This window comes from Pteropus medius, unplaced genomic scaffold (genome assembly GCF_902729225.1).
Source record: "Pteropus medius unplaced genomic scaffold, Ma_sr-lr_union100, whole genome shotgun sequence".
NCBI classification, from domain to species: Eukaryota; Metazoa; Chordata; class Mammalia; order Chiroptera; family Pteropodidae; genus Pteropus; species Pteropus medius.
In genome coordinates, this window is record NW_024340699.1 from 15,801,823 (window position 1) to 15,815,123 (window position 13,301).

At 58.1% G+C, this 13,301-nt stretch overlaps 1 protein-coding gene across 3 annotated transcripts in view; it reads right to left on the reverse strand.

Annotated features, from left to right (window-relative positions):
* Window positions 1-13,301, reverse strand: part of PRKAR1B (protein kinase cAMP-dependent type I regulatory subunit beta) — a 77,203-nt gene that overhangs the window by 58,629 nt on the left and 5,273 nt on the right. For 2 of the 3 annotated variants that reach the window (XM_039879092.1, XM_039879087.1), the window contains exon 3: window positions 9,278-9,468. In XM_039879092.1, the coding sequence (XP_039735026.1) occupies window positions 9,278-9,448 (171 nt within the window). In that variant the 5' untranslated portion in view covers window positions 9,449-9,468. Of the gene's footprint in view, window positions 1-7,083; window positions 8,024-9,277; window positions 9,469-13,301 lie in introns of those variants that run through there. The other variant, XM_039879094.1, reaches the window with a different exon arrangement.

Below are 13,301 nucleotides of genomic sequence, written 5' to 3' on the forward strand. Positions count from 1 at the left end.
GTGGTGGCGGTGGTGGCGGTGGTGGTGGTGACAGTGGCGGCGGCGATGGGAGGCGGGAGGGGTGTCCCCGCCGACCAGCTCGCAGACACCAGGCCCAGCGGGTTGGTCCAGGACTCCCCTCCGCCTCGCCACTCTTCCGTTACCATGACAACGGGTCATCTCGCACTCTCTGAAAGGCACAGACCTTTCCCGCTGCCAGGAGCACTCTTTCATCTTCGTCCCCAGCACTGGGAGAGAGACAAGGACGACACGCGCCGGAAACGTGCATGTCTGTGCGTTAACTTTATTCGACATTGGGGGCCTGTCACTGAGAGACCCTCTTTTATGGAAACCGTCTCCTGTGCCATCAATCGAGACACAGCGGTCAGGGCCGACAGTGGCTCACCCTGCAGGCAGGAGGCGGCCCAGGGCCCCGGTGTGGCAAGGACCCCAGGAGCGGGTGTCTGCACTGCTGAGGACCACTTGCTGGTGGCCCCTCTGCGAACATCTCGGTCCAGGGGGAGCTGTGGGAAGCGAGGATCTGTGGCCTCCAGAGGGGTGGACAGTCGCCAGCCCTGGCCAGGAACCTCAGGCCTCCTCTGCAGCATCTCTGAGAGGAAGGCAGGGGCGGTCGCCCCCGCCTCCAAGGCGGGGAACCGGGGCGGGAAGGGCAATGGGCATGCCCAGGGCACAGCCACTCAGCCGCAGGGCGGAGAGAAAAACACAGCTTCAGTGGCTTCGAGCGCCTCCTGCCGACCAGGCCTCCCACAGAGAGCGCAACAGAGCAAAAGCCTATTCTCTCGTGACGGGGGCTTCGCTCTAACAGCAGATGCTGGGGTGAGCACCAATCACCGCAGAACTGGGTACGAGGGGCTGTGCAAGCGAGGGGGGCTCCTAGGCCAACCGTGGGAGGGAAGAGTCAAGGAGGGCCTCCTGGAGGAGGTGTCTTCTGAGCTGACAGATGAGAAGAGGTGAATCTGGGGGACCCCTCGCCACCTCCCCAGCACCCGGTGCTCGGAAACGCCCCCTTCTCACTGACCTGGGGTGAGGCGCGTTTGCGGCCTCTCCCCCAGATGCCTGTCCCGTTCGCCTCTCAGGTTTTGGTGTCTACCACTATTTTTAAAACCTCCGTTTCGTTAACTCCCGCTTTGATCTTCATGACTCTTCCTTGGTTTTGCTTTCCTTGCTCCGTTCCTGTTTCTGACTTCTCAGGTTGCACACTGGACGGGGCTAAGTACCTGGAAACGGGGTCCTGGCAGAGGTAGTCCCACTGACGAGGTCGTCCAGGGCGAAGCCAATGACGGGTGTCCTCACGAGAGGAGGAGGATGTGGACGGACACACAGGTAGGACGCCACGCGACAGTGGAGGTGGATGTCGGGGTGATGCGGCCACCACCCAGATGCCGATCCTCCGTCGGAGCTGCAGAAGGGACCACCCTGACACAGCCCTGCCCTTGGGCTTCGTGAGACGACACATTTCTGTTGTTTTAAGCCATCCGATCCGTGTGATTCGCTGCGGTGCCCAGGACACCAAGGCGCACAGCACATTCATCTCTCACCTCCTCTAACTACCCATTTTGCTGCATCCTATAGATTTTGACATGGAATGCTTTGTCACTCAAGTCGAAGTATTTAATAATTCTTTACTGTGACGACCTTTAACTGGTAAGTAATACAAACGCTCACTATAGGTTCCCAAACATGGAGAGCCTGGCTCACACTTTTTTTTTTTTAAATAACGCTTTTTAACTTTTTAACTGGATTACAGTCAAAGAATGTGGGGTTTTTTTATTAAGTTTATCAAGATGACATCGGTTAATAAAATTACGTAGGTTTCAAGTGTACAATTCAGTCATATACTATTTGAACACTGCACTGAAAGAATGTGGGTATTGAGAAAGAAAAAGATTTTAACCCATTCTGGGTCCCGTTTACACATGTCCCGCTGCATACGCTCGATTCTAAAATTCTAAAATCCTGATTCACACACCTTCTACGATTTCCTGTGTTCCCTGATCGTACTCGAAGGGACCAAAAAAGAAAACCAAGCTCAGCGATGACATGAGACAGAGGGGGTGTCCCCACCCCCGGCCCCTCACCAGCGATAGCCCCGCTGGCTCATGCAGTGGGGGCGTGTGGGTGCCACACGTGCACCGGGCGCTGTGGCTGGAACACCCACCTCCCGAGGTGCTCCCTGCTCAGCATCTGGGACAGCACCTGGTGCGTAGTAGGTGTTCAATTAATACTCGTTGACTGCTTGAATGAACGAAGGCTTTCTGGAGAGCAAGTGCCGTTGCTGATCAGTGGGTACCTCTGAGTCCCACACTCTAGTTCTTAAAATGCACCCTAGGAGAGAATGAGAGGTGTCAAAAGACACCCGTACCAGAATGTTCTCTGCGGTGTTTAAACATTTTTTTTTTTCATCTAACTGGCAACGATAAGAAAGTGCATCCATTGATTTGGAAGCATCTCTGTAAGGAAATACCCCTGCCCCATGAAGCCACGTTTCCAATCACACTCACGGTACGTGAATGATCACGGAAAATTAGGCTTAAAAAACCGAACACAGTGCCAACATATATACGCCTTACCGTTAAAGTGCACAGCTGAAACTCATTGGATTTCGTTAACCAATGTCACCACAAGAAAACAAATAAACAAATGATTAAATGAGTAAGATGTTCCAGATGACATTCTCTAGGAAAAATAAATTTAGACTACCAACTATTAGACTTAAAAAACGTATTTAATTATTAAATATATATATTAAACATATTACAATATTTTTAAATTGTAATTTAAAAAAATATGTTATTAAAAAAAAAAAAAACCCGTAGGAAGCTCCCTTGTCCTTTCTTCAGTCATGTGAGGACACAGCTGTCTATGAACCGGGAAGTAAAAATTCGCACGACGATGCATCTGCCTGCACCTCATTCTTAACTTCCCAGCCATCAGAACTGTGAGAAATAAATTTCTGTTGTTTATAAATCAAAAAAATAATAATAATAATAACGAAAAGCAGGGTTCAGAATTATAAACAGCGAAGAGAATGGAAAGACAACCTGCAGACTGAGAGAAACGTTTGCAAAACGTAGCTGATAAAGGACCTCTATGCAAAACGTCCAAAATCCCTGAAACTCAACAGTAAGAAAACAAATCCAACAGGAAAACCGGCCAAAGGCCTGACCAGACCCCTCACCGAAGAAGATACACAAACAAGATGGCAAATGAGCGTCCGAAAAATGCTCCGTGTCGCAGGCCATCAGGAAAATGCAAACTAAAGCAACAACGAGACACCACTACGGACCTCTCCGAACGGCCAAAATCCGGACCCTGATGACACCCAGTGCCGGCGAGACTGGTGGGGACGCGACGTGGTGCAGCCGCGGGGGAAGACGGCTTGGCGGTTTCTGACAAAACTAAACTTAGTCTTGCCACACGATCCAGTAGCCACGTTCCTTGGTATTTTACCCCAAAGATGTGAGAACTTCTGTCCACACAACAACCTGCACACGGCTGTTCTGTCGGCTTTATTCGTGATCGCCAGAGCTCGGAGGCAGCCGGGATGCCCTTCGTCCAGCGGGTGACTGTCCTTCGGGAGGACAAACCGTGGTCCGTCCAGATGACGGACTATTAGTGATAAAGAGAGATGAGCCATCGAGTCCTGAAAAGACACAGGGGGACCTCAGATGCTTGTTATTAAGTGAAAGAAACCGATCTGAGAAGGCAACACAGTGTATGGTTCCAAGCGTGTGACATTCAGGAAAAGACACAGCTCTGGGGACGGTGAAATGATCATGGGATCAGGGAGCGGAGGGACGAACAGGCAGAGCACAGAGGACATTTAGGGCAGTGAAATGGCTCTGTGTGATGTGACAGTAGGGGGTACGTGTCATTGCACGTCCGTCCAAACCCACAGGATGCACAGCACCCAGCGCTACCCTCAGGGACACCGTGGACTTTAGGTGACAGTGATGTGCCAGGTGTGTCTGTTGGTTTGAGCGACGTCCCACACCTATGCGCGACGTTCACGGGGGTAGGGGCACGGGGCGTAGGGAACTCTGCGCACTCTGCTCGGGTATTCTGCAGACCTACGACGTCTCGGAAAAACAGCCAACCGTGCCAAAAAGCACACACGGAGGGTTCTAAACCGCATGACATGTGCGGGACAGGACAGGGAGGGAGAGACGGTCACCGAAGACAGCTCCAGGGAAATGTAAGTGCGGGCAGTCCCGAGAGACGGGGGACGTGTCGGTTCTTTGTCCTTCTCTGTACTTTTATTTTCTAAGGTTTTGTGGGATCCATCTTTCTTCCTACGATTCGGTAATTCCTGAAAGCTTTAAGCCCCTTTTTGAAAAATGCTTTAATCGCTCTCCGTCGCCTTCAGCCAGCTGTGTCTCATCGCATTGAAACGCTCCTATCCAACGTAGGAACAGCTGCTCTTTCTTTGGCTTTGAGCTGGAGACGGGGGTCTGGATAGATCCATGCAGCTCGGCTCTCAGCACAAAGACACCTGCTGTGTCGCTGAGTGAGCGGGGACAGGCTGAGCGCTGAGCCACAGACGGCTGGTGAGCGGCTGGGTGACAGCTGCAGGGACACCACGTGGGCACTCTCTGCCCCGGGGGGGACACAGGTCCGCGCTCACACTGAAATCCCAAGCACGGAGGGCAGGGGAGGGGAGGGCAGCCCATCTGGATGGTGCTCGGCGGGCGGGGGCTGCTTTAAACTACTTTCCGTTATTGATACTGGTTGGAAAATCATTCTGGAAATAAACATGAACGTAGGAAAGTCGACAGACTCCTCCTGTCCTGGAAGTGCCTGGTGGCCTTTGCACTGCTCTGCCTGAGGAGGGACCAGTAGACATCCCGGAGCAGTGGGGCCCACACAGCGACCCGGGCACAGTCCGGCCAGTCCCAGGAGTCAGAGGGGCGAGGGCCGGTGTGCCTGGACGGCGGGGGCCCCTGAGGGAGGAGGCAGGAGAGAAAGTGGCATGAAGGGTATCGCCAGCTTGCCAGCAGGTCCAAGCGGCAGGAGCCCTATGCCAAGGGGACGCCCTGCCCCCGGCCTAGCTGCCACACCGCCAGCGGGCCGGCAAGCCCACAGACGGACCCGCGGTCCTCCGATCCACATGACGGAATAGCACGCGGGGATTTTTCAAAAGTGATCTAGCGAGCCATAAAAACACACAAAGAACTTTAAAGGCACGTTACTAAGCGAAGGAAGCCACCCTTAAAGGCTACGCGTACTACAGACAGCATTCTGGGAAAGGCGAAACTCGGGGGCAGAGAAAGATCGGGGTGCCAGGACTTGGAAGGAGCGGAGGGGACGACCAGGCAGAGCACGGGGGGCTTCCAGGGCAGCAGAACCGACCTACACGATACCTAACGACAAGTGCGTGACACCACGTCTGTGTCAAAACCCGTGGAACTGTAGGACACATGAACCCTAATACAAACTACAGACTCCAGTTAATGGAAACGCTTTGTCATCGGCTGCAGCAACTACACCGCGTTAATGCAAAGTCAGTGACAGGGACACCGCGCGGGAGGACGGGGCGTTACGGGGCCTCTCTCTACTTCATGCTCTATTTTTCTGTCCACCTAAAACTGCTCTAAAAAGTAAAGACGATGAACTTTAGAAACACAGTGCCCCTCGGAGCAGAATAAACAGCAGAACACGAGCGTGTTAACAGCATTCGTGACGGGGCCACGAAGCAAAAGCAACAAAAGCTTTTCTTTCGCTGAGGAAAGAAATCGAGGACCGAAATAACACGGAGAAGCAGCCGATTCCCTCATCGGAAGGGTCAGCATGTCACGGTATCCGTGCTCTCCAGACCAACCTACGTCTTCGGTGTCAGCCCAGTCAAAATCCCCAGACGGTCTCCGGCCACGCCGCCCTGAACAAGCCCGAGCCCGTCTGATCTCGGAAGCTAAGCAGGGCCGGGCCCGGTGAGGACTTGCATGGGAGACCGCCTGGGAAGACCGGGTCCCACAGGCGTAAAAATTAAAGAAATGAGGGATTGTAAGCTGACAAGGTCCTTGAGATCTGTGAGGTCAACCAAGAGTTGCCTAAATAAATAAATAAATGAATAAAATCCCAAGAGGATTTTTTTGGCCAATATCACCAGGATCAGTCTAAACTATCCCGGGAAAAGCAAAGGAACTAGAGTAGACAGAACAGTTCTGAACAAGGACGAAGTCGGAAGGTACGTCCCCGACGCCAACGGCCGCTGAAGGACACGGCCGCCGCACGCAGGCCTGCACCGACCAGCACGTCCAGACGGCCCCGCCGACGTGTGGCCAGCCAATCAGGACAGAGGCGCGCCCACGGTCCAGCACGCACCATCTTAAACGCAAAAGCGCCGTCTATTAAAAACGTTCCGCGAAGCGGGGCTTAAAAGTCACCTTCCGCCACGCGACTGGCACCGGACGGGAACGAGAAGACGTGGTCCAGGCTGGAGGAAGGCACCGGGAATCACACACCCGACGAAGAACTTGCACCCACGCGCACGACGGTACGTCACGTCCAGCCGTTTTCCTATTAAATCCTTTCCTCGCCAGAAAGGTATTTTCTGAGAAAAAAGAGCCTGAAAGCCGTCAAACACAAAGCAACGGAAAGAAAGTAAAAACTGTGGCACATCCACGGGATGGAGTATTTCGTGGCCACCAGAGGCTATAAAAAAGCCACTAACGGGATGCTGAGTGACGTGGACACGCCAGCGCTACTGAAATGGACACTTCGAAGCGGCTGAAACAGTAAGCTTCACGTTACGTCTATCTGACCACAGTGAAATACGGCCGCTGACAAGAAAAACCAAACGAAAGACGAACATAGACTAAAATCACGCACGCCTGCATCCGTGCGTGTATGCTGCAAAGCGAGAAAAGCCCTCGGGGAAATGCAGGGCGGGGACACGGGGACCGGTGACGGTGTACGTTCACCAGTGGCCTCTCCTCTGGCATTTCAAATTCGCCGATGAAGGGTGACGGCTCTGGCACGGCGGGTCCCACAGCATCCCCAGTGCCAAGAGGAACGCTCACCCCTGAGTCTCCACCCGGAGGAGCTGGACCTCCTCAGACGGCCCAGGACGAAGGACTCACTCACCCAGGCCCGGGCAGCACCCCGAGAGCTGGCCATCCCGCCGGTCTGCACGGCGGCCCCGCCTCGCCCTGCCGGTGGCTAGCAAGGCCTCCGGACGCGCTTCCTGCCTGCGACACAAGCTTCCGCCCACGGCTCCCCGCCCGTCCACTGGGCCAAGCCCCTGCTCCAGCCTCCCACAGGAAACAGCACGTACTGGCCCTGATAACAAACACGCCACGGCGGCCACTGGTCAGGCAATCGTAGCAGGAACAAGACAGACACGAGGTTGTAGGACTCAGGCTCCTCATATTTGGGGATCTTAAGCCATTCGAGAACCCACCGCAAACTAAGGATTTTCCTCCCCATAAAAAGCACCCACCGACAGAAGCGTGCATGCAGTTTCAGAGAATTTGCACCATCACCCCAAAGCCTGTACGTATTGGCTATTACGGAAAAGAGCATCAGAAGCCACCTGTCATGGCTGCGGGCTTTCCTCCATGCCCAGACGTGTCACGCATCCACGAGCGGCAGCTGCCGTCAGCGCAGGTCTTCGTACAACCCCCGCCCTCGCCTGGGAAGGCCACTGCGGGGGCTGAGCTGTGTCCCCAAAACAAGCCTGTTGGAGTCCCAGCCCCCAGCGCCTCAGCACGCGGCCGTATTTGGAGGGAGTCTGCAGACGACCGCATCGCGTTAAGACGAGGTCAGCAGGGTGGCCCCAATCCAGTACGACCGTGTCTTTATAGAAAGGCAAACGCCGTGTGACGAAGGCAGAGGTGGGGCGACGCGTCGACCAGCCCAGGAGGGTGCAGGGCCACAGCAGCGAGGGGACAGGCCTGGGCCAGCTCCTCCCCGAGCCCGCGGGAGGGGCAGCCCTGCGATGACGCGGAGACCTCGGGCGTCAGCCTCCGCCCCGGAGACGATGGGTTCCCGCTGCTCAGGCGGCCGTTCGGGGTCCTTCATTCCCCGCCGGGACCGACGTGGTACCACGGTGACCGCGACTTACTTAGGGAACAAGGGCGCACGTCACTCCCGCACCGTTAGGTGACAGGAAGTGCTCGATTTAGAACCAAGGCTGAGAATGGGGTCTTCTACCTCCCCGGGCTGGGCACAGGCGCCGCCCCTTCCGGACCTCGGTCCTGACCTGCCACAGGCAGATGACGAACCGCCTCTCAGGGCAAGTAGGGTGGATCAGCTTCCCAAACCGCTGTCCTCGCCCGGCCTGCCCACAAGCCCCCAACGCACAGCCGCCTCGATGGCTGAGGCCTACGCGAACAAAGCAGGCTCTTAATTCTTCCGTCCAACCCTGCTTCTTTCCAGATGATGTTCATTTTTCCCTATTCCAGAACTTTCCAAATTTTCTTTAAAAGGTACGCGTTACTAAAACGTTTTTGAATGGACTGCTTTAAAGGGAAGGACTAACTTCCTCCTGCTGGGTTAGGGATCCCTGGCGACCGGGCCGAAAAACGGGCTGAGCCTAAACTGGGTCCATTCAGTCCCCACGAGAGACGGGGACAGCTAAGTCATAACGAAGGGCCAAGAGGAGGAACATGCGGTGGCTCCCAGAGAGGGTTCAGGCTGGCGAGCCGGAGTGTGGGAGGAAGGAGCCACTCTGGGGTGACAGAAAGCAGGACAAATGACCAGCAGCTCACGCCCCAGCCCCGCTCTCCAGCCCGTCCTGCAGAGGTGAAGCTGGGGTGGGGGGGGGTGCTAAGATAGGCCACCCGCTGAGGAGGGGTGCAGGGTCTCTCTCTGCAGAAGAGGGGTCAGGCATGTGCTTTCCCCACCCCTGCACACATCCACGGGGCGCTGCCACCACAGGGGGCCTCCGTGTCCCAGGGCACGGGGTCCGAAGTCAAACAGCCCACGCCACATGGCTTCGCTATTCTCTTACCCCAAACGCCAGCGCCAGCTGCACCTGGGCCCCCTCCCACCTCGTCCTAGAGGTGAAAGCCACCGGTGAGTCCCACACGTGAGCGTCACAGCCCATGAGACCTCAGAATACTGACCCACCAGGGAAGAAGGCGGGCTTCTGTGCCCCGGGACAGTCCCTGGACGCACCTGGCGAGGTCAGTGCTCAGCTCCCCTGCCTGCCCGGGAAAAAGCCACAGGATGACACTCTTGGGGACACCCGATGTGCTCCCGAGCAACAGGGTGGAGGCGTGAGACAGGGGGCTTGGCCCAGTGCACCTGCCGAGGGAAGTCAGGCGGAAGCACTGACCTCCTCCAGCTTCTCGAAGTGCTCCCGCAGGAACCGCATGGGGCGCTCCGGCTTGGCCACGCACAGGTGGACGACGCAGTCCTTGAGCACCTGCTGAACGCCGTGCTTCTGGACGTACAGCTCGCAGCCCTTCAGGCCCTCGGCGTCGTCCAGGCAGGAGGGGGCGGCCATGGTGACCAGCTTCCTGCTTCCTGCGGGGAAACGCAAACCACAGGGCCTCAGCCCGGCTGCCAGGGGAGCCCGCGTCTGTGAACACCCCCCTCTTCCCTGCCTCGAGGCTTATGGCTGTGACCAAGCCCGGTGGCCACTGTGACAGAGCTATGTGGTCCGGGGCTATATCCCGCACTTGTCAAAGACCCGGCTGAGTTAACAACGACCCACAAAAGCCTCACCTCTGACAGGTCCTTGTGGGTACAGAGGGGGCCCCAGCATGGTGCTCGAGTTTGAGAACCCCCTTTTCTCTGAGGGAGCGCCTATGGGAGTGCAGTGGGCCCTGAGTGGCCACCCGCCATGTGGTCCCCCTGTGCCCATCCCTCCCAAGGACGGGTGACCCCCTGAAAGGCAAATGTAGTCCCCGCCACCGGCCCAGCCAGAGGGCGCTGAGAGGTCTCAGGGGACCAGGGATGGAGCTGTCCCCGCGGGCGCAGGGTGGGGGCGGGGTGGGGTGGGGGTGGGGCCGCTTCTCTGGAAAAGGAAACACTGAAACCCCACGGGGGTCCTTCTGGAAGGACAGAACCCGGAGAACAATGACAGGCCGCGTTCTCAGCCCCTGCTTCCAACTAAGTCACAATGACAGGCAGAGAACCCGGCGCCGGCGCCCCCTGCGCGCCGTGACCGCCAACCGGCCACTGCCGAAGCCTCGGCAGAGAGCCACACGCGGCACGCCGCGGGCAGGAACTCCTGCTACTGTCGGCTGGGAGGACAGCCAGGTTATGACCTGGACCATATTATCTCCTGGATCTCATAACCCAGGGATGAGACATTTCTCACCTGGGACCTGGGGACAGGGACAATACAGGCGTTACAGACAAGCAGGCAGATCCGCCTGCGTGCTGGAATGCTGCAGACGCGGCATATCCTCCATCGCGCGCACATCGCCTGCCGCCAGCCTCGACCTCCTGACGGATACCGCCATATACTCCACCTATCAACCCCTACCAGATCTGCCTCTCCTCGGCTCCCCCACGTCTCCCCCAAGACCCGGCCTCTCCCCTCCCCAGACAGCACCCCTAATACCCGTGTTCCCCTCCCTCCCCAGCCTCGGCTGACGCCCATCCCCCCATTTCCCTCTTGGCATCCAAGGGACACACCAGGAGCCTGGACAGGCTGGCGTTGGCGGACAGGCCCACAGATCCGCGGGCCAGGCCAGGACCACCACCCTACACCCCCTCGCCCAGGCCGCCTTACCCGCCCCCACTGCAGGCCCTGTGGTGGCCCACCTGGCTGGGGCAGCCCATGGGGCCTGAAAGCTACAGCCAGGACCGACTGCTCACACCTGGGGCGTCACATTTTCATGTCCCCACAGTACAATGCACCCATCCTGCAGGGTCCACCTCCAGTTCAGGGCCAGAAGCCGCCCAAGCCAGCCCAGGCCAGGCGAGCTGATGTCCCTTTCTCGGTGAGGGCTGGTAGAAAAGGGAATTGTTCTTACCTTCCTTTTGTCCCCATTCTGCCAACGCGGTGGCAGAAACGTCATGTCAGGCTGTTGGGGGTCCCCAGACCAGCCCAAACACCAGGAGGAGGACGGGGAGCCCAGGCCTTGAAGCGGAAGACACCTGCTCCCCTATCCACACGCACCTGTCCGTGGTCGCCTCTCCCACTCACCTGTCCCTGCTCACCCATCCCATGGGCACGTCAGCCTGGCCCAGCCCAGCCTGCTTCTCCCTGCCAGGGTGAAGGGGAAGGGACAGACTGCACTCAAGTGGACAAACGCAGGGAGCCTTTCTGCCTCCTGGCGCCATCCACAGGTGGGCGGCCTCGGTCCCGTGCTGCTCGCACCTATTGCAAGAGGGCCCTTTCGGGCATTCCGGTCCAGTCTTATCTGAATCGAAACTTCGGCCCGCCACCAGCTTAAGCCTTTGGCTGTTCCCAAGCTCAGGCTGCCCGGACTGCCACAGACCACCTTCCTCCCCTCCCCCCCCTCCTCCCATCACTTCTGGCCCCTCCAGAAAAGGGGCCAGCCTCACCAGAGGGACTCCGGGGGACAGACACTCCAGGCCTGGCTTCTGCTCTCAGGACTTTCCTGGGGCGCTCTAGGGGTCTCGTGTGGGGACCACCCCCACGCACTGTTCCTGGGAAGACTGCCATGCCGTGGGGTCCCCAGCGTCCCCCACACCCTCGTTCTGCCGGCGCTTCACCCTGGCAGAGGGCCCCCCACACAGTGTCCTTACAAGACAAGGACCTCTCAGGCTCAGGGGGCTGGCAGCTGGCCGGGTGCGCCAAGCTCCCCCCATGCTTGGTCCCTTGGCCTGTCTCAGCTGTGACTCATTCTGCACCCATCTTCCCATCACGAAGGTGGTAGACCCTGCCAGCCTACCATCTCTGACCCTTACGGGCCACTCAGGTATCTACTTCAGTGGCCCCCCGGAAGAACTGCCTCCCCCAGCTCACCCCAGGGGCAGTCCGGGAGAGGGCCCCAGCCGCCTCGGCCCACAGACAAGCCCCTCATTTCTCTTGCTGCTCCCTACATGGCGTGAGCGAAGGGAAAATGCTTCTAAAATCTCCTGCTTGCTCCCTGCTCAACCCCGAGGATGAAACCAACACCCAGAGGCCCCCAGAGCAGGGCGTCACAGGGAGAGGGACCAGGGTCAGGTCCAGGGGCGCCCGAGCTCAGCCTAGGGCTGGACCCCCCGCCCCCCGTATCGTGTTCCGTAGTAAACGCCTTCGTTGTCTACAGTCGGTGTTTCGCTTTTCATAACAGACCAAGTGGATACTGGATGCTGACCCGACGCACACGCACGGCCCCAGACAACCCCATGAAACTGCACGACCGGGGGCGGGCTGGTGTTGGGGCCCAGGGTCAGCCAAGGGAGCTGGCTGGACAGTCGGTGGCCAGAGCTCGTACATGAGGATGGCAGGAACGTCCCTCACGGCTGGACTGTGAACCCATGTGCACCCCAGTGCTGGCATACACAGCGGGGTCGAGGGCGCCTTTATGGGGTGTCCTGCCAGCACCATCTCCCTCCTGAAACGTGCAGCCAGGGCTCGTGTTGTCCACTCAAAAGTCCAGTAAACTAAGTGTCCCTCCAACGTGGGGAGGGGCCCGGGAGGGGCCCGCCCTATGCGCTCCACCCTGTCCTCTGCCGGGCAGAAGAGGTTCACTTTCCCAGTTCTGGGGGTCCTCACATTACCCCTGGAACTTGGGTGACCAAGCCTTGCAAGGATCCACCTTCAAATTCACATTCTTTCCTCAACTCCGATTCACCAGCCAAGAAGCACGTGAATGTCACCCTGTAGGCTATTCCCCGCGGCACACACGCCTCCGGACGAGGCCGGGCACCTCTGGGTGGCCCGTGCGCCCTGTGTGTGTCCACAGCGCCCATCGGCTGCTGCGTGCGTCCGTGAGGGGCCGGCGCCTGCTCTCCCCCAGGCACGGATGGCGTTTGTCTCGTTCGCGTTTGCTACACACACAGATGTCTCCTGGGGGCAGACAGGAAGATGGCCGTGTGGGCACATGGCCCCTGCAGAGGCTGAGCATGTGGTCTGAGCAGACCAGGTATGGATTTGACGGTCCCCAACCAGTGCCTCGGGCCACGCACAGCGTCCTCGGCTCGGTGATGGCTGGCTGACCTCACCGAGGCCTCGCTGAGACAGCAACTGGTAGAGGCTATTCAAGCCCAAACCCAAGCGGACATTATGCCCAACTGCAGCTGACAGGGGGCCCCGAGGGGCGGGAAGGACCCAGTGAGGAACTAATTATCACCCTCAGCCCAGTCATCTCCCAGGGAGCTCAGGAGCTGCCAGTGCTGGGCCCGCAGGAGGCAGCAGGCGAGGCCACAGGGGAGCAGAGGAGAGGGGTGCTCAG